The 25,615-nt window shown below is 38.2% G+C and overlaps 1 protein-coding gene across 1 annotated transcript in view; it reads left to right on the top strand.

Annotated features, from left to right (window-relative positions):
• The window catches only part of EYS (eyes shut homolog), a 1,626,372-nt gene that overhangs the window by 1,477,178 nt on the left and 123,579 nt on the right, over nt 1-25,615 (top strand). The window contains exon 35 of the mRNA XM_047860135.1: nt 15,777-15,949. Coding sequence (XP_047716091.1) covers nt 15,777-15,949 — 173 coding nt within the window. The remainder of the gene's footprint in view (nt 1-15,776; nt 15,950-25,615) is intronic.

The following is a 25,615-nucleotide window of genomic DNA, read 5'->3' as shown; positions in this document are numbered from 1 at the left end:
TTGTGCTTAGTCTGTACAGACTAGGGCATTTCCAACTGTGGCTTGATTTCATATTATCTTACCTGAAAAATGGAGAATAGGTCTTATATGTAAACAAGATATCTTAAAATAAAACTTAAAATAAGTCAAGTCTTAATCTTATAAAATGTACTCAAAAGAAAACTCAATGTTCCTTAAAATCAAAGGTTTAAGATTGCCTTTGTGTGATCCATGCCAATAAATATGAAGGTATTTTCTTTTGGTCAATAAAAAGCATATAAATTATTTAGACACTTTTAAATGAAGGCATAATAAAAGTCTTGAGCATCAAGTTTCCTTTTTTTCACCCTAGAAAGAAAGAATCTCAAATGCCAACTTTTAAGTTCCTTTATAGGTCTTGAAGTCATTCCATGTGAGAGATGTTTCATCTGAAGACAGCTCAGTTTGAAAAGATTGCCAGTCACTCATTTTGTGTTCAACAAATATTTGATATATCATTCACTATCCACCATTCACATTGGAAGAAAAATATTCCCTCCAAGCAGTACAATCATAACCAATGCTTACATCTAAAATAAGTTGAAGAGACTCAGTTCAGTATAAAGACTCTCTTTTTGCTCCCAAAGTGGGTCAGGTTCTTGTAGTGGAACTATTGTGGAAGAATGGAAACCAGGTCACCAGAAATGGGTATCTTAATCATCTAGGAACCTGTTAAAAAAATATACAGGCCATTTCCTGTGCCTATGGATCTGAATTTTTGACAAATTTTCATTTTCCCATGGCAATTCTGATGAGAAACTAATTTTAAGAACTACTAATCTAAACTAAAACCTTACTAAGATATAGTCATGTCTTATTTGTTTCTCTATCTTCAAAGCCACTGTATGACTGGTTCATGTCAGGACTTCATAACTATTACTGAATATTTAAATGGTAAAGTGAATGGTATCAATGTGTCAAAGAAAAAAGAAATTAGTTCTGGTCATGGGTATCATTGAGAAGGTGGCATTGAAGTAGTACTTAAACTATAAGAATCTTTAGTTCTCTACCTAAAAAGAATGGTGCCCTGAAAATAGGTTTTTATGGAGCAACCACAGAACAATGGACAGATATTTTTGGATTGGAGAACTTCCAGCCTTGCAACTCATACCACAAAAGAAGCAGCCTACTTGGCCAGCAACCTAGGTCCTCCCTAATGCTACTGAATTACTCCTAGGTTATCAGTGCCACATGGAATATATGTGTCACCACTGCACTGTCAAGAAAGCTTAATTGCTATTTATAAAACATATAATTTGTGATTAAGATATTGGAAGATATTATATTTCCATTTAAAAACTGCACTTAAATTGGTGTTAATTTAGCCATGTAATTTAGCATGAGACCCAAATGGAAAGAAAGAGGCAAATACAAATTTAATAAAAATGGAAGTGCTCCACACAGACAATAGAGTATTTCTTCACAAGACCAAGGACTGAGAACTTTAAAATATATTATTTTCATAACAGCTGATAAAGTAACTTAATATGCAATTTCTACCAACAAAATTCCTATTTTCCAGAGAAAATAATATTTTTATGAAAGAAAGACTTGTCTTCTCCAGGAATGTTTGCAATATAGATTGATCTTTCACTATGTTAATGAAGTGATTTGATAACTTAAATGTAAAAATGTGTCCAAAGTATTCTTTATTGACCCACCTAAAGTTTCAAAAATCAGGTTTTGATGGACTATCCAAAAAACAAACTTGATATGAAAGAAGCCTTTGCATTCTTAATGCTTGCAAAACTGATCTATGTTTTTGCTTACCAGGAACCAAACTAGGTCAAGATCTGTGTGTGTGTGTGTGTGTACACATATTATATATATATATATATATATATATATATATATATTAATATTAATAATATATATATTAATTATTATATATATAATATGTGTATACACACACACACACACACACACACACATATATGTGTGTGTGTGTAGTCTCAAGAGTCCACTCAATGAATTTTTGCATGTGTATACACCCATGTAACCACAGCCCAGATCAGGATATATAATATTCCAACTCCCAGGAATACTCCCTTGTGCCCCCTCCCAGTCCATTTTCTCTCTCACAAGTTAATCACTGTCCTGTCAGAAGATTTTATTAGTAAAATTAAAAAGAAGTGGAGTGTTGTCAGTAAAAGAAAGCTCTAGTTCGAAATTCCAGATATTCATGTCTTCTTTTCATTTACCTTGAAGAAACTGTGCGTGTATCTCTTTAGTAGTAGCAGCACTTCAGGAGATTGCTTGAGGTATGTATTCTTAAAAGAAAAAACATCACATTCTCTATTTTGTTATCTCACCCTGAAAACACATAGAATTTTTTGTTGTTGTTATTTCCTTCAACACACATTTATTCAGGAACCATTTCATGCCAGCCATTGTTCTAGGCTCTGGGAACACAAGTCTCTGTTACAGACCAAAGATTCTGCTCTCCTGGAGCTTCCATTCTAGGTAGTAAAGTGATCTATAAATTTACAATGAGTACTCAAATAAATTTATAAGGAAATAAATAGGAATATTTCAAATGTGATCAGTTGTAGTAAACATTAAGAGTGATGATAGAGGAACGCCTGGGTGGCTCAGTAGGTTAAGCTTCCAACTCCAGCTCAGGTTGTGATTTCACAGTTCGTGAGTTCAAGCCTTGCATCCGGGCTCTGCACTGTCAGGTTTAGGATTCTCTGTCTCTCCCTCTCTCTCTGTCCCTCCCTAACTCGTGCTTTCCCTCTCTCAAAATAAATAAAAACTTTAAAAATAAAAAAATAAAAAAAGAGTGATGACAGAGATGAACATTCTGGGGGCAACATTCATTTCAAGGCTAGTCTCCTTTCAGGACATAACATTTCAGCTAAAATGATTTCACTTAATGATGAAAAGGCATCAGCCATGCAAAGATCATACAAAAGGGGAAGATGGTTCTAGGCAGAGCACAAAGGGCTTAAGTGGGGAGCAATGCAGAAGGTTTGCAAAACAGAAAGATTGGGATCAAAGCTTGGGTCCCCCCCAAAAAATAGAGGTTGTATCACAGTCTTATGTACAGGCAGTGTTTTGGAGGTGATTGAAAAGAGTAAGTAAAGGACTGGGGACAGAATGGGCAAGGGAAAGTCAATGGAAGGGAAGTTATCAAGTCACAGCTCTCAGTGACTCGGGGCTCAATTCTGCAGGGACCTCCTGAAAAGCCTGCAGAAGGTCTGCAAGAAATATTCACCTACAGGGTGAAAGGTGGAAGCATTGAGACCACCATTGTTTGAGATTGTCCCATGGGGCATTAACCTTGCTCTTTCAGACAGTGTTTTCATGGGGGTAGAAAGGGTCTATGAGAAGTCCTCAGTCCGAGGCAAAAATGATTTATACTCTTCTCATGGTGAAAAGTAGAGTGTGTTTAGTTTGAGTTCCCTGGGAACTGTACATTAGAGACACATCTGAAGTCAGTTGAGCCCAGGGATTTGACATACTACACTAAGGGCAGGTGAAGTAGGTGCATAGTGATTAGGTGGAAAGAGATGAGTCAGAGAGGAAAGCAAGGACCAGATCACATCCAGCCCTATGGGTCCTTGTAAAAAAAAAATTTAGATTTTATTCCAAATGTAGTAGGAGGCCATTGCTTTAAAAACTAAGGAGTAGTGTGACTGACTGGTGGCTGAATGAGCCCATTGAACAAAGAAAGGTGGACACTATGCCATGTATGATGTTTAGTCAGGATTCCTTTTACACTTTTCCTTGATCAACTGATAGGGGAAAAAAATCACACTATTATGTAACTGAAATGTTGAACATATTTTGATACAAGATCGGAGACATCCTTGCATGATCTAGCCTCTGCCTAGTTCTTCAAATCCCCTCCCTTTTTCTGACCTGTAAGCATAATGGCTGCTTTTGGGTCCTGAGATGTGTCAGGCTTTCTCTCATATCCTGGCCTTCATACATGTTGTTCACTGTTTGAAACACTCTGCAATTTTCACCTAGCCCAATTCCTTATTTTTTGTATTTCAGTTTAATTACTAATTCCATGGAAAAGTCCCCTCTGCCTACCATCTAAAAGAATCCCCCTGTTGTCCTCTCCTGTAGCACCATATGATATTCTTTCTCAGCACTTAATGTAATTTATAATTTTATACCCAATAGTTCAATTCCTATCTCCCCATTTAGATTGCAAATTCAATACAAAATGGGACTGTATCTGTTTTATTCACTCCAGTGTTACAGGGCCTAGCAGTACCTGGCATAGAGAAGTCCAGTAAATGTTTGTTGAAAATGAATGAATGATTCAAGGTAAAGGTGAACTAGCTCTAGTTCAGGCATGGCAAATGGCCCTTTGCCCCTCACGAAGGCCATGGAACACCTCCAAGGAACTTTAGTGCAAAACCAAACACAATGTGACATCACTGCTTTTGGCAAATGGTGTATCCTGAAAAATATCTGTATGAAGCTGTTTATTGGAGACTTGAGTGACACCTTCTGTAATAAAACAAGGAATCCCTTAAGCAGTCTGTTTTATGCATTGTCATATACCTTTATACCTAAGGTTTTCTGAAGTAATTGAGATAGTCACTAACAATACTTTTGATAATAAGTGACTCCTGAATAACTTCCAGATTAGCAAGTTCTCTTTTGTTCTTTTTTAGAACAAGATAACTTGATTTTTGATATCAGAGGTTGAAAGTAGCTGCAGAATTTTTCAATTCAAAGGTCTAGTGCATCTCTTCTTTCTAGTGTGAAAGTCTAAATCCACTTCAGAGAAGTGCTGGCATAGGATTAAAATAAATTGTGTCCTGTCTTTAAAAATTCTATAGAATAATCGACCTTCCTAAATCCCAAGGATAGCAATAGCTTCCTACATAAGATTAAACTAGCAAACAACTCTTTGTCCCTTGACCTGCATTTTTGGTGCCTATTTTATTTTAATTAGATTTAAAACAACTAAGATAAATCAAGATTTTTCTACCCCATTTTACAGGTTAGCATAAATAAAACTTATGTCAAAAATTCAACTTTATTATATAATATCTCCTCCATACTGTCTAGTATTTTGTATATATGTACCATGGAGGAGGAAGAAGAGAGATTAACTTTAAATGAAATGAGTTAAGAAATGAATTCAAGTTATGATTTAATAATTCTAAGAAATAGGTATTTAAACTTGTGTCCATTCAAATACAATTTTAAGTTGCATAGAAAATTTTAATTCAGTTTGAACTGATTGGAGAGTTTGCAACAACCGATAACTCATAATGTTAATTACCAGGAAATAAAACTTTTTTTTTTTTACCAGGAAACAGTTTGAACCCATAAAACAAAACTTCAAATGATTCTTGCTAAAAAAATTTAAAGTTGCTTCTGGCATTCAGAGATCTGTTCTGTGCTATAGCCTGTCTCAGAAGAAGGTTTTCTGAACCCAATAGGTAATCCCTTTCCAAACCAGTTCTATTTCTGTGCTATGGTGAGCCTAGCGGTTTTGGATTTGTTGAGTGAAGCAATTTAGGAATTGCTTCCTGCAGATGGAGATGCATTTTATGGTGAATCATTGGAGCTTTAAAAATAACAAACTGCTGGAAAAGAGGCTTAAAATGATCCCCCAAATAGTGAAATCTTATCTAGCCCATCTGATAGAGCAATTGAGGGTAAAGAAACTAATTGAAACTATAGAAACAGCAGGAAAAGTTGACTGTTACTTTTTTTTTTATCCATTTAATGTAAAAGAAAATTGTCACATCTAATAGAGTGTCAAAATAATGTTAACTAGGTATAAATGCCTTTTAAAACTGTCCTTTACCATCCATAAGGTCACTGAACTGAGAAGCTTGCCTCCAGCCGAAACACCTTTTGATGAAGGCTGGCCATTGTACATGGTTTTCAAAGAAATAGCACAGTCCATTTTAACATCATGTCAACCGATTCCAAGAGATTTAGTCTTTTCCAGTGCAAAGAAGTTGAAAACTTAAACTTTTAATTGAAAAAGCCTGAAGCCACTTTCAACCTCTTGTATTTAAAACTCAAATTATCCCTTTCAGGATTAAAGAAAAAAAGAAGCCCACATATCAAAGGTAGCAAAGCAGTGATTTATTATCAGTAGTTCTTTTTTCAGGAAAGCTGTTTTCAGTTCCCTGAGCTTTGTATCTCAGTTGTATCAACTTAACAGAAAATATTCTTCTGAGGTCATGCCTAAATATGTGTAAATTTGAACTCTAATGAAATGCGTTTCCAAGTAATACAGCAGTTAAAATAAAATAATTGCCTTTCCACTTCAGAATTAGTTTTAGGTGAGAATTCTTTATATTTAATTAGTACATTCAGCATAACAATAGACTAAGGGGAAAATATTATGACCCTAAACAGAGACCCCAGTTTGGGATAGTCCCTGTTTACTCCTGTTGCCCTGACACCCTTTCCAGTTTAACACTCATCAAAGATGTTTCATTTTATAAAATGCATCATCATCATCATCATCATCATCACGAACACTTGCATGAAAATGAGCTGGGATGCTGTCTGTCCAGTGAGCTCTCTATCTCATAGACTTGGCTTCTCAGCCGTCCCCACGAAGCTAACCAAGTTGTCCTCAGGAAGAACAGCTATGTCATGTGTGGTAATTGTATTCATAAAGGAATATTCATTTAAGCTTAGAACTCTGCCATACCATGTTTCCGCACACATGAGTATCTTTCCAAGTAGTGATAACAAAAGGTATAATAGATAAAGACTTCTAGTGCAATCTTTCTTATTTTATTTATATGGTAAGTGGCTGGTCCAAATTATTTGGTCAAAAACCAAATTATTTTTTCAAACATAACTTATTTTGATACTACCTGACATATTCACTAGGATATCCATGGATGTTTCAAATAATACATGTGTAAAAATTACCTCATTATATTCTCCTCCTTCTTTCCAGATTTGTATTCTTTAGTTCTAAGAATGGCAGTTGTCCAAACCAGAAATCAGTCATCAAGTTAAATACGTATTTTTCCTCTAACCATCTAGTAGATAATTTCTCTCCATGCCCACTTCCATTGACTTTATCTACACTTCTGCTTGGATTTGTTTTAATAATTTCCTCCCAACTGGCTTCTCTGCATATGATTCAGAGTCCAATAAGGAGACAGAAACCACAGAGTAATTTAAGAATATTTAATATGAAGAATTATTAACTAGTAACAGACGATTAACTCCTAAATGATAGAGTACATTAGAAGTTTAGGTATAGCAAATGTAGCAAGTAAGTCCTACTTTTAGGCTGGGGAAGAATAATCAAAGAAGGAACACATTTGGAAGACACACACCAGCTGGTATTTAGACCCCTTTGGAGAGCATGTGGTCATTGGAAATAGAAAAGTCCACTGAGGTGCCACAGGCCAGGACTGGGAAAGAGGAAACTATCCAATGAGGGGCTGAAGAAACTTGCTGTATAGCCACCTGCTGGGTTATTGCTGAAACTCACTGGGATGCCCTCCCCTGGGATGCTAGGAACCTCACTGAGAAACCACCCACAGGGCTGCTGCTAAACTTACTAGAATTTTGCTCACTGGGGACCTATGAAACTCTATTACAAGCCACCCACTAGAGAGCCAGCAGAACTTTCTGGAAAGCCACACTTGGGAGTACTGCTGACCTTGCTAAGAATCCACTCACTGGGACACCTGAGTTTTGCAGGAAAGTCAGCTGGCACATAGGCTTAGTGGGAATTCCCCTGAGGAGGTGCTGCTGAAACTTGCTGGGGTGAGCACCACTGGGTTTCCTGCACATGCCTCCAACAGGTGTTAAAAAAAAAAAAGGAGGAAAAGGCATCATCTACGCTAGGAAGAGAAACCCCTTCTTTTCTCAGTGTCACTCCAGTACATTTTCCACACCATAGCCCTAGAATGATAATTCTAAAACACAGTATGACTATTTCTTTGCCTAAAACTCCTTCAATGGGGTAAAAAGAAAGAAGGATGGAAAAATGAGTGCAAAACGAGTGGGAAGTCAAGGCTTGATGTTGCTGACTGCAACTTTATCTGTAGAGTGTGAAATGAAGTCATCTCATGTGAGTGTGGGACACGGGGCTTAGAGATTAGGAAAGATCTAAACAATCAGTTTGTAGAAGGAAAGGAGTCAAAGCCAAAATTAATGCAAGCCTTCTGCCGAATGAATTGTGAATGTTACCTGGACTAACATAAATGTGTAAGATATGCTACAGGGAGGAAGCCACATGACTTGAAGGTCTACATTGGGTTTGGGACTGAGGAAATAATCTCTTGTATAATGGGTAAATGTTGAGTGGCAAATTTTATATTGTTCCCTATAATTGTATAGCAAACCTTATATCTGGACCTCAGAACTATAAGCTAAATATACCATGTGGTTCAAGGGGTGGGCATTAAACATCTTTTTAGTCAATAGTCTCTGATCTGTATTATTCAGAACATTGACTCAGTATAAGGAGGTTTGGGACAGTTCCACATGTTCCCTCTTTGTTCTAAGTGGCAGACCCAAACTGTAGTGTGAGAGCAAACCTGACAAATCAACATATTTAGAGGCAAGTCCTCTAAATTTCTTGCTTTTCCCCCACCAAAATTAGAGTATAAAGACCTGATGAAGGGCACCTGGGTGGCTCAGTGGGTTAAGCATCTGACTCTTGGTTTCAGCTCAGGTCATGATCTCACAGTTTTGTGAGTTCCAGCCCCACAATGGGCTGTGCGTGACAGTGCAGAGCCTGCATTGGATTCTCTCTCTCTCTCCCCCTCTCTCTTCCCCTCCACCACTCGTGCTATCTCTCTCTTTCAAAAAAATAAATAAAATAAATAACCTTAAAAAAAAAGACTTGATGAAAGGGAGGACCTGGAATAAGTGAGAAATTGAGATAAATTAAATTTCTTGGTGCAAATTGAGTGTAGGAATATAGTAACATTCATAAAGAATGTTTTAGTGTTTATAAATGTGTATCTTTACTATTCCTTGTGTGTGTGCAGAATAAATCCCTCCCCCAGCAATTTTGTAGATATTTCTTAATATCAGAAAAGAACAATCATCAACACTGTATGCACTGTTTCCACCTCCCTGGCAACAGTTGAATTCACCATGGAAACAGTTGAGTAGAAATTGTATGTATGTGAACATTAGTGAGGTCAAGGGAATGGGTGAAACAGCACTTTGTTGGCTTAAATATTTTAAAAGAATTTTTGTTTCTTTTTAGGAGGAGTTAAAACTGCATTTTAAAAGCTTATACCAACTCTTCTAGTCTTAAATAGCCTCCAAATAGGCACATTATCGTCACAGGAAATTATCTGAGAACTCCAGAGCTTCATAAGCACTGCATTTACTGATTCTGTTATATTAAATCCTACCCAAATTGCCCTTACAGTGCAGGGGAGTGGAGACTGGCTAATTTTGCAATGAACACGAAATAAGAAAATCTATTATCGGGGCGCCTGGGTGGCGCAGTCGGTTAAGCGTCCGACTTCAGCCAGGTCACGATCTCACGGTCCGTGAGTTCGAGCCCCGCGTCAGGCTCTGGGCTGATGGCTCAGAGCCTGGAGCCTGTTTCCGATTCTGTGTCTCCCTCTCTCTCTGCCCCTCCCCCGTTCATGCTCTGTCTTTCTCTGTCCCAAAAATAAATAAACGTTGAAAAAAAAAAAAAAAAAAAGAAAATCTATTATAAAATTGTTGCTTGGTCACAAAGTCTAATCTTAAAACCCTGAGATTTTTTTTTAATTGGGGGAGGTAATTTTGAATGTTGAAATGCTGCAATAATTCAACAATTATTAATGCATCCTTTTATTTTTATTTTATTTTTAATGTTTATTTATTTTTGAGAGAGACAGAGTGTGAGGAAGGGAGGGGCAGAGAGATAGGGAGACACAGATTCTGAAGCAGGCTCCAGGCTCTGAGCATCAGCACAGATCCCGATGCAGGGCTCAAACTCACCAACCATGAGATCGTGACTTGAGCTGAAGTCAAATGCTCATCCACCTTAGCCACCCGGGCACGCCCCGGTGCATCCTTTTATTTTCTCACCCGTTGACACCCTCTACCTCATGCTTTTTTCCCAACCCGCTTCTCTTTGTGCCAGATTTGTTTTTCTTGCTCTTATCCCACCATTAACTGATTCAGATTCAATTAATTGTATGTTTCATCCATGCCCACCTCCTTTCTGTAACATGTAACAAGCAGTTCATCATTGCCAAGTACTGTGCAAGGCACATTCTCATGTATATCCCATTTAAATTATTTAGATTATGGCCACTTTTGCCATGTTAGCTCCCTGTCTGGGGTTTAATATTTTCTGAGGTTCCTCCCTTGGAAGCAAATCTTTAACTCCATTTCAGAAGGACTAGTGGTTCCCACGGTAAAATAAATGGAAAAGATATCTCTTGCTGGGAAGGAAATTTCTGATCATCCTTCTCCACCAATGAAGAACATTTTACAAAGTGAACCATGGCGTTAAGAGAGAGAAGGAAGGGTAGGGGAAGAGAGATTATAACATAAATTCAATCTCCCTTCACAAAATATCCACAGGATTGAACTGGACAGATCCTAGAACATGAGGAGACAAAAATATTTTACATTGTTGTGAATTGCCCTTATTTTGTGTATTATCTCTTTGCATGTGATTCTATAACTTTATTATTGCTCATATTCTTTTTCAACTTCTTTGTTTCTACCCTTAATAAAATCTTTTTAATCAAAGATAAAAGCCCCTAAAGCTGAAGGACATTTTCCCTGAGCTCTCCATCTGAGGGTATATTATATAGACTATGTTTCTTTAAGTTCACTTTCTAGGCCGCCTTAAGATAATTTTGGCTTTGCATTTTTTTTCTATTATTTTCACATTTGGCTACTTTCAAAAAGAAAAAATGAAAAATGTCAAATATGATGGCGTGCCTTACCTCAAGAAATAACATCGTTGTAGGCACCTCTGTCCTAGAGGCAAACTATATATGGATGTTGCAACACAGATTCTCCACACAGAACGGACAACTCATTTGAAAGGAGTTCAACACTGTTAACAAGACTGGGGGTTGGGCCAGGGGGTTCATGGGTATTGCTTTATAATCAGCAGACTCATTGTGGTGCCAGAAATTCATGAAAAAGGAAGGAAAGTTCCATTTGAACCACAGCTACTTGGGATCTCATTTGCATTCTTAAGCCGGTGCTGTGGTGCTATAAATAGAAGAGCCTATACATAGAGATGGGTTATTTCTGCCAATAGTGATTTTATTTTTTAGAAGCATCTAGAGACATTATTCATAAGGACTCATTTCTGTTCACTTTCCTGCCGAGAATTTCCCTCTCTTGACACTGTGGGTGGTCAACTTTGAAATCTGCTAATGATCCATTAGATACAAAGAATGCAGGAAGAGATATTTATTTTTTTAAGTTAATACATGCAGGAGTCCTTTTAGTTGCAGAAAATTTTCAGGCATCTGGCTGTTATGTAAATAGGGGCATCCTTTTCAAGCCAGCATCTTTTGATTTTTTTAATCAGCTAAATTTTCTAAAGATAATTTTTAATACCCATAGAAACTTAACGACAGTCATTTGATATGCTAACCATATTGTGACTTGTAATTGAGTATGCTATAATAGTTACAGTGCCAAAATATACAGATGTTTGCATACACTTAGATAGGTAGTATTTTTTTAACTAAGCTTTAAAATGACTGAGTGAATGTTTTCCTACTTCGTGTTGTTGTTAAGTGTAATATACATGCATATATATGCATATAATATACATACGTAATATACATACATAAAGTAGACCCTATATGGCACTAGTAAAATAAAAACCCTCTAATCGTTGTACTTCAGTGGATAAATATTGTATTTTCAGATATATGTTAGTCAAAAGCTAAAATGTAGCCCAAAAGAGAAAATTACAATGTCCTGGCATCCTGCTAAAGACCAGTAGTAACTAATGCCCATCAAGCTTTTACTTTGGTGAGAAAATTTGTCTCAAGGGAGCTGACTTTTGCAGGAAGTAAGCTATGCAGGATCACATGATGACATTTTTAAAACACAGAATCACGGGCATCACTCTACATCTCCTAAATCAAAATCTCAGAGGCAAGGGCAGCACAGGAATCTGCATTTTAAAAGCCATGGGGAGATTCACTGGTAACATTCTGTGGTGCCAGTCCACAGAGCAGCTTTTAGAAGCTATTGACATTTGAATCCACATGTTACAGAGCTAAGGCCTTAAAATCCTTGCTCACTGCCTAAATTCCCTTTTCACATACCTGTGCTGTGTTTTACAAAGATTAGTTCGTGCACTTATGCTATCTTCCCAAACAAGAGCAGAGTGAGTCTTATTTATTCCATGGTACCTGGCTCTTTCCATGACATAGGTGCCCAGCAAATATTGGTTGACAGGAATTGGGATTACATTTGGTGTTATGGCTTACAGGTAAGAACTTCACTCAGAGGAAGACTTGCAAAAACAGTTTTCTATGTAGTTCACAGGTCTGTAAAGGGTAAGATTTTTAGAACTTTTTCAAATTAAAAAAGTGTATTACATGTAAATATATTCTCCCATATCTAATTATACAGGGTCCAATAAGTTCACAGGAAGTTACAACATTTAAAGTAAACGGGGTCAAGGAGGGTGACATTGTTTCAATCACTGGTTCCAAACATGGAAGGTTACCTGAGGTCCTTCAGGCTTAGGGCACTTACTTTCTTGGTCAGCATTGCCAATTGCTTCAGGGTGTGGCGAGGTATCCTTTGAGTGAAGTTAACAGCAAACACATTTGACTTGCTAGTTTTTGAAGAAGTTGGGATTTAGTAATGGGATCTTTGGCAAGATCTGACTAGGAGAAGCCTTTGGGTCCAGGTGTAATGCAGCTGGTAGCAAAAATAGATTTTATTAAAACTATTGGTGAAATATCTGGCACTCCAGGAACTATTTTGGAACTTGAAGGTACAATTTGAAGTGAAATGTATGGAGGCATCATCATCTCAGTTGGTTAAAGCTACCTCTTTCTAATGAAGTGCTGATGGAATACCAAGGTGGACAAGAGGGCTCTGGACATTTGCTCATGGTTAGCGAGATAAGGTGGTCTTCCCCTTCCGCAGAGCGTTTTCTATAGAATTTCCATTTCTCTCTCTGCTCTGTCTGCCTGCTGATGTACAGATGCACGCAGTTAGTCATCTCCACATGAATTTATAACAACCAACTTCTTCCAACACCTGATGAAAGCAAAAAGGAAATGAGGCTTGATTGATCAATAGGACATGATTAAAATTAGTGCTTTCCTCGGTTTTTAACAGAAAAGTGTCTTTCCCGCATTTCAAATCTGGTTAGGTCTATATGATTAAAGCACTTATATCAATCAATATTTAGATTCGTTTGACTTCATATATGTGGCCTTCTCCTTTACTATAAAAAGACTAATTTGGTTTTTCCAGAATGCAGCTTTCAAGAGTTTTACACTCCAAGACTTTATCCCAGAATACAGATGCTTTATACTAAGCTTTCAATTCCAGGTTAGGTGAGTGGAGGTGAAATTACATGAGATTTATCCATGGCCCCCAAAAACATTAAGTTCCTAACTAACACTTTAAGTCACACCAGAAGGTGTGACTTTCCCCAGTGCTTTCACTGTACCTTCCAGGTTGTCTGGCTATGCTTTTACCACTATTCTTGGGTGAGAAGGAGGAGCATTGGCTCAAGGGTCCTCAAAATTTTGTTTTGTAATACAGCCCCAAAATAGAAGAGTTTTTTAGGGTGCTTTATAACCATCTTAGCGGCATTGATCCTTAATTTTGGACCATTTCTGAAAACCTGAGATTCTGTATTTGTCCACTCTATGTAAAATACTATGCAAGTTGCCATGAAAGTTATTGTGAAAAATAAGCACACTAACCCAATCAAAGGAGGGACAGAGAGACTTGGAGCACAGTGAAGGGAGGCTTTAATCAACGTTCTTGCCAGAGCAGGTGTCTGATGGACAGGCATACTTGAGGCAGTTACAGCAGGCAATTTATCTCCAAGCATGCAAGTCCCTCCCCTGATTCCTCATTGGCTGAGTCCTACAGAGATTACAGCCTTACCCTGAAGTTGCCTATGCCCATGTAAGGCAAAAAGTAGTCTGATTGGAACAAATGTACATTCCCTGAATTGCCACAGAGACTTCAGTTTTTTGGCCCATGGTCATTACAAAGCCCATGAAATGGAAAGGAGGAAGAAGAACCAGGAAGTGAAGTGTCTCAGGTTTTGGGACTCCATTGTGGGGGGAAGGAGGTCACACATATTTCCAATAGGTTCTAAACCTATTGTTAACTAGACAGCACAGCTTGTATTTGGTATTTCTGAAAATGAGTCATCTCACTTATTTCTCATAGTTATAAAATGAGTAAATTATTCGTCACCCATGTTTGGCCCCTTAAGAGTCGAGAGAGCCCCTGAGGGTCTCAAGACCTCACCTGCCAAAGCTAGATTTACCTGTTATCTGATACATAAGTTCTTTCCACAGTGTTTTATCCCATTTCCCCAGTCCCTTGCATTGGCACTACCAGGCATCAGCTCTCTATTCTCAGCCAGGCTCTCCCTTCTGAATGGGTGGGTGCCACAAGCAGCTACATGGCAACCTCAACAGTAAAAGCCAGTCAGCTGTTTTGGCCCTGTGTTCACCCTGCACTCAGTTGGTAGCATTGACACCAAGAGTGGGAGTCTGCCTTCCGCGTCAGCGTAGACTGGGAATAGGGGAGGAGTGAATCTGCATAGGCAAGCTGGGGCTACCTTTACTGTTGATGTTTTTTTAATGTTTATTTATCTTTGAGAAACAGACACAGAGCACGAGCAGGGGAGAGGAAGAGAGACAGGTAGACACAGAATCTGAAGCAGGCTCCAGGGTCTGAGCTGTCAGCACCAAGCCTGCATCTCAAACCCACGAACCTTGATATCATGACCTAAGCCGAAGTCTGAGGCTCAACTGACTGAACCACCCAGGCACCCCGAGCTACTTTTACTTTAAAAGGGGGAAAAAGGGGCACCTGGGTGGCTCAGTTGGTTAAGCATCCAACTCTTGATTTTGGCTCAAGTCATGATCTCTAAGAGCACAAAGCTTTCTTGGGATCCTCTCTTTCCCTCTCTCTCTGGCCTTCTCCCAACCTCTCTCAAAAACAAAGGTTGGCAGGTGGAGGAAATAGATGCAGGGAAGGTAGAAGCACCAGATTCCTGGTCACCATCCCCTCTGGAGAAGGCATGCAGGTGGATGAGCACAGTTTTCAGCTCTGGTTTCACAGGCACCCTAGCCTGGGGCCCTGGGAGTTGTTTAGTCATTATGCTCCCCAGTGTGCCTTTCTTTGTGAGCTACCTCAGGGGTGGCTGTTGGAGGACTTCTCCTCAGTGGAGGAAGCTTATCACCAGCTTGAAATTCTCCTCAGGTTGCATCTAAGACATTTTCTTCTAATAGACATTTGAAGCACTTTACTAAGGCAGCGCCACACATATTTAATGAAGTCCTAAAAAGGCACCTAGTGCGCAGTAAAAGGTGAGGTAAATCAAAAATAAAAATAGATGGCTTAAAATAGAATTCATGGCCTCAGGCAAACTATAAAGCTGCTAATCTGCTTTCAATGCGAAGTGCACAGCTACAAATACTTCACAGTTGAAAAACACTGAGAAAGGAAGACAAGGTGCAGCTTTTATTTTATGTGTGTGTGTGTGCGCGCACGCGCGCACGCGCGCGTCCGAATGCACGCGCGAATCCACCTGTGTGTAAAGGATCATTGTTTTCTGATTGGTTTTATAATTCCTTTTCCCTTTTCAGTGACAGTGAAAACTGGTTTTGTGAGTGTCCAAGGCTGTACTCAGGCAGGATGTGCCAGTTTGCAACCTGTGAAAACAGTCCATGTGGAAACGGTGCCACCTGTGTTCCTAAATCCAGGATAGATACCCTCTGCCTCTGCCCTTATGGGAGGTCTGGGCTCCTCTGCACGGAAGGTAAGAGTATTTGATTATTAAGCATTGAGCACCGCAAAAGGAGATGAGGAGCATAGAAGTCACTCACAGAAATCAAGGACAGCACCTGACTGATCAAATATGTCTAATCGTTTCCTTGGTTCTTTCCAAGTCAATCGAGACAAGACCTGTTAATGAGACTAATCCCTGAGCATGTATTTCTCACAGCCATCATGTAATTACAAAGGAGGTAATGAGTTTACCCTGAGGTTAGACTATGGAAAATCTCTGTAGTATAAAATCTCAAAGTCATTCTAATGCTCAGAGTAACAAGGAAAATCAGATGCAATACATGAAATCAAAATATTTGATGTCATTTTGGAAAACTGAGGCAACAATATTAACAGATCTCTGTATTGTAGACCAGTCATTTTTTTGTTTAAAGACAATAAACCCCGTGATAGTTATTATATAGCAAGAAACAAAATCACAAATAATATCCATGTGGCTCTCCTTCAGAAAATCCTAAATTACAAAAAGGTACAAGATGCTATAAGATTGTTTTAGGAAGCAGCTTGCCAAAGAATGTAATGTTAGCTTTGATATACAGAAATAAATATCAATTTAAGTCTTTCTAGAAATAATTAAAAGTATTTGGTATTAATATTTTATCAACTCAGGATAGGAATTGTTTCATCTTTATTTTGCCCACAAAAATTTTTAAAAGCAAAGTTTACCCCTTTGGTGCTAGTGGTATTTGTTACCAAATTCTGGAGTAAGTCTACCAAAATGAGCACAGGTCCCTATGCCCCAGGTATACAACAAAACAAACAGATCTTACCTGCTCCGACTCATCAAAAAGTTGGAGCACCACACCCTGATATAACAGGTGTGAAAATGGAAATGACTGAAAAAAGAATTCATAACTAAAAAGTATTGAAAGGAGGGAAATGAGACAACGGATTTTTATGTAGCTGGGAGAAGGGGAGTTAAGAAGTACTGAGTTTCATTCTCTATGTGGAAGGTTATATTAGAAGTTAGCCAAGTCATTTTGTAATAAGAAAAGGTATCATAGACTGGATGGAATTGAAATTTTGTCCTTTCCAATAAAAACCTCATGCTTCTTAGAACCATTCTATCAAGCTATTGAAAAACACAGTTGGTCACAAAAATTTTTATTACTAAAGGGTGAATCATCAGTTTTGCTTCCTAGTTGAAAATCAGACTTACCACATGAAATAAGAAGTGAAGATTTATAAGAACGTCTTCACATATTTACAAAAAAAAATTGTTTTCTCCTATCTTTTGGTCTCATTAGGGCTCAGAGATGCAGCAACTTATAAATTATTGAGACAAGAAATATTAGACAAAATTTGTTAGACTCTCTGTTTCATTGTAGGTAAGAAGGAATTCCTACATGCACCCATCCAGAGGAATTTCTCAAAACAGTTAGCCTATCCATTAATATATTCCACAAATGTGCCAGAGTAATTTGAGATTCCTACCCTCATGGAGCTTTTCTTCTAATTGAGAAGATTAAAAGAAAATAAAAATGGCTCAAGACACAATATAAAGTGTATGAAAAGATTTATGAAGGAAATAAACAAGGAGCATAGAGAGTAAGCAGGGTGGGGGGAGCAAGGGTACTGTTCCAAACAGGTGCTCATGATAAGAGCGACTCCAAAAAGGGAGAGACTGTGCTAAAGCCTATAGAATGCAGAGTATGACCTATGAAAACCAGGAAAACAACTATTAGAGCAAAAGTGTCAGAAAAATGGAAGACCCTTAAGAGAGATAGAGCCTACCTTTTTTGAAAAATGAAAAGGTGCTAGTCTAGCAGAGCATATGGAGCAAGAGAGAAAAGCATATCTGACGTGAGCAGAGCCTACATCATGTAGGGTCTCAGGCACATGGGAAGGTTTATTGGCTTTTAATTCTCAGTGCCTTAAGAAGCCACTGGAAGATTTTATTTTATTTTTTATTTTAATTTATTTCTGAGAGACAGAGACAGAGCGTGAGCGGGGGAGGGGCAGAAAGAGAGGGAGACAGAATTTGAAGCAGGCTCCAGGGTCTGAGCTGTCAGCACAGAGCATGATGTGGGGCTCGAACGCACAAAAACTGTGAGATCATGACCTGAGCTGAAGTCGGACATTTAACCAACTGAGCCACTCAGGTGCCCCGCCACTGGAAGATTTTAAAGAGGCAAGTGGTGTATATGTATTTGTTAAAACAATTCTGACTGCAGTATATTGATTTTAAAAGGCTTTTGTCAGTGACCCTGATGAGAGGTAATTTTGCCTATGACCAGGATGATGGTGGTGGAGATGGAAATAAGTGGATGAATTTGAGATCTATTCTGGAGACAGAACTGATAGAACTTGCAGGGAAGTGTTTGAGAAGTGCTGAATCAAGAACATCTAGATTTCTCTATTTGTTTGGACTATGGGTAGATTATAGTGCCATGAGGAGGACTGAGGGCATAACAGGGGTTTTATAGGGCATTATTGGGACATAAACAAGAGTTTTATTGGGTACAGATGAAGGAAGAGATACCTGTTAGATATCGAAATGGAGAAGACATGTAGGCAATCAGATAAATGATCCTCAGGCTCAGGGGAAAGAAAGGTCATGACTAAAGATACAATTTGGAGAGTCATCAAAATAGAGGCAGTGGTCAACACCATAGAACCAGAAATTGTCTGAGGAAAAGGTATAAAGAGAAGAAGAGGGCTGAGGACCAACTCCCTCCAAGATTCCAATATTTAGGGATCTAGTAAAGGAGAGAAAGCCATGTGAAGTACCAGTACCATCCCCCAGACAAGCATCCCCCCCCCATCATCTTTCAGCCCATAAATATCACTCCTCTTGTGATGTTGCATTGTATTAGCCTAAGTTCCCCCCATCAAAGCAGAACCTGGATAAAGAATTACATTCAAGTAGTTTATTTTGGAAATGATCTCAAGAAACAGGAGTGTAGTAAAGACTTGGAATAAAACAGGAAAGGGGAGACAGTACAGAGGTGTTTTATGGAATTGAGTCAGGGACAGCTATTATTGATTCTCCTGGGACCTTATGAGGAACTATCTAAAATGAGTCTCAAAATTGTCTGCTCTTATGAGGAAATATATAGAATGAGTCTGAGAATTGCCTGCCCCAAGAGACAAAAGAGAGAAGCATTTAACCATTGACTCGTGGTTCCTTTTGATTGAGGATTGCTCTACAGGACCTTAATTTTCCCACACTTCTCCATTGCCATAGAAAACTGGCAAGTGTGCAAGCTCTTGCAGGCATCTCAGACAGGCCAAAGCACCAGAGAAGCTGGGGATCAAGGAAGGAGTGCTTAACATATCAACATTCCCTAAACAATCACGAAAATGCCCACTCAAAGTGTCAGCTCCCTCCAGGAATCATCTCTGCATCCAGCAGGCATCAAGGCTTTCTTTACTCCCCCAACTAGCATGAGGTAGTGCCCCATATCATTTCTTAGACCATTCACTGGTCAGTCTCATGTCCAGGAGATTCTCTAGAACATGCTGAATCTGTATCTATTCAATAGACAAAAGCATAGAACTAACTGATAAGCATAGTTGTTGCCCAGTTGGAAGTACACGTGAGAAAAGGCACAGAATAATATCCAAAACTCCCTTTTTATCTTTGCCTTTGTGTTAATACCAGAGGATAAAAAATCAGCTAGTTTTATCAGCAATTGTCTTTGCTACATAGCACTTTTCTTTTCGATTATAGCCATATCTACCATACTAATATATTCTTTGGGGGATAATAGAAAATATAATTGTGACGTTTCCTACCTTGTTGATGTTTCCACTGGGGAATTCATTCCGAGGCAATCATGGCAGTGGTGATGGGAGCCAAAATAAACAAACACTGCAAATGGAAAATTCGCAGCTGCCTTCCTTTGTAAAGTGCTTTACTCTCCACATTTATGCTTCTCATTCACACTTCCTGTTGCCTCTTTCTATGCAGGAATAATCTCTTCTTGTTTTCTTAACCACATCATTTTAAAAGCAGGGGGGCAGGGGGACACTTTACCTTATGTCTTGCCCTCTCTGTCTTTTCTAAAAATATGGCTTAATTTACCTTATCCTCCCCACCTACAGCTCTCAATGGAACGTGGCTTTTGAAGAAAGCAGTGTAACATGCAGATTAAGAGCCTAGGCCCTGGAATCAGTGTGACTAGCTTATAAAATCCCCATTCTACTACTGACTAGACTACGGTGTGATCTTGGGCAAGTCACCTGATCTCTCTGTATTTCACCTTCAAGGGGTCTAATAATAGAACCTAAATTACAGAGTTCATGAGAATTAAAGGAGATAATTCATGTAAATTGCTTAACACATCACTGGACATATAGAAAATACTTTTTATAAGAGAGTTCAAACCAGGCTTCTGATACTCACAGAGAAATGCTGTATCTCGTCATTATGGGAAAGAAGGCTGGATCTCCATCCTCCCTAGAAAGAAAACTCTATAGAATGTCAAAAGAAATCAAAATTAATTTCCTTTCAAGAATTTTTCTAAGTTGGTGACACTCTTCATGGTGATTAGAGACAAGCCAGGGGTATTACAAAGTCAGGTAGGAAAGCGGCGCTCCAGGGATACAGATAATCACCAGGCTATTTAAGGACATGATACCTCTATAAAGCAGCTTAATGTCAGGCTGGCATTTTGTAATGGCATATTTCAAGTACATGTAATTTTGTCATGTAAGCTCGTAACTCTTTTGATAGCATCCACTCTGATATGATCCAGCTTTTTCTCTCCGACTCAACAGCTGTTTGATTACCCTGCCGTTCAACCCATCTCAATATCCCTCATTTCTCTCCATGTTTAAATTCTATATTTTCCAGCTCCTGGTTACAAAGAAATGTTAAAAGATCAAGCCCAACCCCATAGGGGAACAAGGAGACAGGGGTGATTGTGGCCACACAAGAAAGCACTCAGGAAAGTAATTCCTCTTGCTTAGGGTTGAAGGCAACCTTTGAGCGTCCTGCATTTTTTCTTCCTTAAGAACTGAGGGAATTGCCTCTCCTTTTGCTCACTGGGAAAGTTCACACCTCTGCCTTTTACCTTTTTTTCTATTTCAGCATCTGTAGAGAGGAAAAGTTAGATTGGCACATCTAAAAAAGTAACACTTAAAATAAATATATATATTATTGTATACTGGAATGTTCTTGAAAAAACAACTTTGATGGACTCCTGCAATCCAACCCACTGACAATGAATTAGCACCTTTCTTCCATCTATGGAAGTGGCAGTCCTAGCAGAGCAAAGTTACAGTTATTGTTCCAATAATTACTACCAGTACTATGTGTTTATAAGCAAATGAGTGTGTGTGTGTGTGTGTGTGTGTGTGTGTGTGTGTGTGTACATACCTGGGAAAGATTTCTTAAGCACAGTCTTTCTTTAGGTTTAGAAATTGCTTACATGTCTATAGTTATTGCTGTTATGTTTCTCTAAAGGCATTATGCTTCCTACCAGTGAGTGGTGTTGGATTTAGTTACATACACACATGCACACACCCCTATTAAAAACAAGATAGTAAGGTATTTTGACTTGGGAAATTATATTAATTCTGGAAGTCTGTCAGTCACTCAACCAATATATTCCCTCTTTATTTATCAATACATTCTGATTGTTTTGAGGGCAGTAATGTACCCAGCTAAAATTTCCCAGCCACATGGGGTGCCTCAGTGGCTCAGTGGGTTAAGTGTCCGACTTCAGATCAGGTCATGATCTCAACTGTTTGTGAGTTTGAGCCCCACATCGCGCCCTGCCCTGAGAGCTCAGAGCCTGGAGCCTGCTTCAGATTCTGTGTCTCCTTCTCTCTCTCTGTCCCCCTCCCACTCATATTCTGTCTGTCTCTGTCTCTCAAAAATAAACATTAAAAAATAAATAAATAAAATAAAATAAAATAGAAGTCCCAGCCTCCCTTAAAACAATGTTGCTATAGGATTAAATTATGATAACTGGATATAAGAAGTGTTAGAGTATTGTATTGACCTCTGGAAAAGCCCCTGAAGAGTGGCATGACCCCCAGCCTTGCTTCTTTTTTAGGCTCATTCTAAACCTAGAATGTGTATGAGGTGACTCAAATTCCAGAAGTCATCTTGGTTCATAAAGTGACCTTGAAAATACATGCTAAGATGGTGAAACAAAAACATGAAAAAGCTTAAATTCCTGATAACCATAAAACTACCATACCATACAGGGTTTGTCTAACATCACACTTTCTGTTAATTAGGGAGAAATAATCTATTTTGTTTAAACCTCTGTTATTTTGACGGCACCTGGATGGCACAGTCAGCTAAGCAACCAGCTCTTGGTTTCAGCTTAAGTTATGATCTGTGATTTGTGGGATTGAGCCTCACGTTGGGCTTTGTGCTGACAGCATGGAGCCTGCTTGGGATTCTCTCTCTCCCTCTCTGCCCCTCCCCCGCCAAAATAAATAAATAAATGTAAAAAAAACTCCATTATTTTGTTATACATTATTTGTTATATGTAGCTAAACCTAATTTTTACTGATACAACCAGTGTCAAGGTTTCACTTTCACTGAACTTTATAACCTGATATGTTTTCTCAAATATTTCTGATTTTATTCATAAGCCCTTAGATTCCCTCTCAAAGAAAGAGAAAAGTATGAGATTTTTGTATCTTCTCTTCTTTCAGTCTAGAAGATTTTACAACTTTATAAAATATATTTTGCAACCCAGCAAAAGTGTGGTATGAAAATTGTTCCAATATTGTTAAAAAATATGAAAGTAAGCAGCAAAATGAAAACTATATTTTTGCAAATTAGAAAAATAATAAGAAAGCAAATCTTAGATCTTATGAAACATTACCTCTCATTTTAAAAGTACCCTCATGGGCCAATTTCTAATCATCACACTAAATGAAAAATTAAATTAGTTCGTAGATTTTCACATCTCAGTTCCTAGGAAGGCATGCAGCTAATATTATCTGCTTTTAAGCAGAGAACAAAGAATATTCACTATCAAACTCTTAACTGTTTGTCTCTGGAACACTATCAGTAGAATACTCAACTGTAAAGGCCAAATGTTCCTTTTGTTCATTCCAGCACTTTGTCATTATTTAGCAACCTCACAGAATTTTCCCTACCAACACAAGCATTCCCTGCTTATTAAAAATGTCTTTAAAATGGATAGACTATGCACAGGAGTAGAATTGTCTGTCCTGAATATATTTATGGCAAGTTGATTTTGTAGACGTTTGTGGAAATGTAACCCTCTGCAGTTTATCCCATAGCTCACCAGAGAATTTAACTTTGCAGGTCTGTCAGCCCAGACCCTCCCACAAAGAGTCAATTTTTTTTGTATCAAATGAATACTGTCAGATCCTACCACACCTATCAGGTTATGGTTGGTCAGTTTAAGAGCTGTGCTAATGGGATGCACCTGCCAGTTACCAAGCAATGGAGAGCACAAACACATTTGTTGCACATTAAAAAATTCTTCACAGAAATGGAAAATTGATTAGAGTCTGAGTAAATATATGCGACATGAAAAACTGTAAAGTCAACATTTTATGAAGAGGCAATGGAATTTATTGATTGTTAGGAAAGAAATAAACAGGGGTGGAGATGCCTGTATGTGATGTAAATTGCCTACCATTCTATACGATGATTAGCAGTTATTCAGTTCAAGGGGTTTTTTGTTTGCTTGTTTATTTCCACTGACACTCTCACATCGCCTTTTCGAATATTTTGTCATTCCATGACTTTGTGCTTGAAAATGGCTTTCTATTTCCCTTAGGCTGAGGTAAGAACTGCTTAAAATAAAGCACAAACCTGACATGGGAAAACCCCCACCTTCTCCTCTAGCCCTCTTATTCACCCTCTGTCAGGTCAAACTATTTTGTATTTATCTTTTAAATATTGGCCATATATTATACCAGCCCTCCCTCATACAGTAAGCTCTGTAAAGGTAGATATCACATCTGTCTTGGCCATCATCATACCTGTGGAGTGGAAAATGTTGCCTGGCAGATGGTAGGCTCTCAATTTTTTGCTGAATTGAAAATGATCTGAAACTTCTTCAGAATATTCATGTAAGCTGTTACCCTGAGCCTACTACTATTATGACTATTACTTGGGATCTGGTCAATAAGTATTTATCAAATTGAAAAAATAAACCAATAAAACAATCAATAAATGAATAATCTAATATAGAAAATTTCCAAAAGTATGTTCCACAGCACACTAGTGTGGTAAGGTAACCCATAAAAAAGAGTTTGTTGAAATGAACTCAACATCTACTGAGCACTTCCTATATGCCAGACCCTCAGCTAAGTACTTTACCTTCATCTTCCTACATGACCCATGTAATAACACAATTAAGTATGTCATTATTTCCATTGTGCAGATAGGGAAACTTAAATAACCAGTCCAGGGTGGTGGTCGGTTCAGTCAGTTGAGGGTCTGACTCTTGATTTTGTAATGATCCCAGGACCGTGGAATCAAGTCCTGTGTCAGGCCCCATGCTGAGTGTGGAGCCTACTTAAGACTCTCTCTCTCTCTCTCTCTCTCTCTCTCTCCGTCTGTCCCTCTCCCTCTCTGTCTCTTGAAAAAAAAATAATAATAACAATTAATATTTAAAAATTAAAAAAAAAATTTAAGTAGCCAGTCAAAAGTGAAATAGTTCATGAGTGGTGGGTAGATCTGGAATCCAGATGTCTCTGACTTCAGCCTTTCTTTAAAACATCATATAGTACTCTGCCCCTTTTTTAGGAATTCAGGTGTATAGCAGCACAGTGAAGTCTATTGGAAGTCCTGTAATAACACAATGTTAAGCCAAGGAGCTCTTCTTTCTCACAGAGCAAGCCTTTCATAGAATACACTGGAGTTGCTCCCAAAGTGGTATATGTATACTCCACTGTGTCATTGGAAGAAAATATTAGTTCTCTTTTTTACCTCAGTCTTTGAATTTCTACTTCTGTGCTTTATCATGTCCATATTATATTAGTATATTAACACACTAACAACAATTTTAAATAAATAATATATATGAGCCATGATCTAAAAAGTTTAGAGACCTTTCCCTTTCAAACACGGCCTGACATTTTTATTAATTACATTGATTTCATAGAATTAATTTAGAGAAGCTGATTTCAAATTATGGTTGAAATGTTTGGGGGTCTGGGGTGCCTCGGTGGCTCAGTCAGTTAAGTGTCCAACTCTTGATTTTGGCTTAGGTCATGATCTCACGATTGTAAGATGGAGCCCTCATCTGGCTCTGTGCTGGGTGTGGAGCCTGCTGAGATTCTCTCCTTCTCCCTCTGCCCCTCCTCTGCTTTTGTGCTCTCTCTCTTCTCTCTCTGAAAGAGAGAAAGAAAGAAAGAAAGAAAGAAAGAAAGAAAGAAAGAAAGAAAGAAAGAAAGAAAAAGAAAGAAAGAAAGAAAGAAAGAAAACAGAAAGACAGGTCTGGGATATTTAATATGTAAAATTTATTATATAGTTCCAGTTGGCTTATATTGTTAAAACAATGGAGTGGCATATTCAAAATCTGTTTATTTATGTTTTTAAAGTACATTAAAACCACCCACTCACCCCAATACAATTAAATTTACTTAAATTTGCATTCTCTAAGTTCATGGTAACTGAGCTGTGGAAAAGACAGTAAGAAGACTATGGATGCAGGAGTAGAGTGACTACTGCTTCTGCTAATACCAG

The sequence above is a fragment of the Prionailurus viverrinus genome, chromosome B2, assembly GCF_022837055.1.
Source record: "Prionailurus viverrinus isolate Anna chromosome B2, UM_Priviv_1.0, whole genome shotgun sequence".
NCBI classification, from domain to species: Eukaryota; Metazoa; Chordata; class Mammalia; order Carnivora; family Felidae; genus Prionailurus; species Prionailurus viverrinus.
This window is presented reverse-complemented; position numbering and strand designations above follow the sequence as displayed.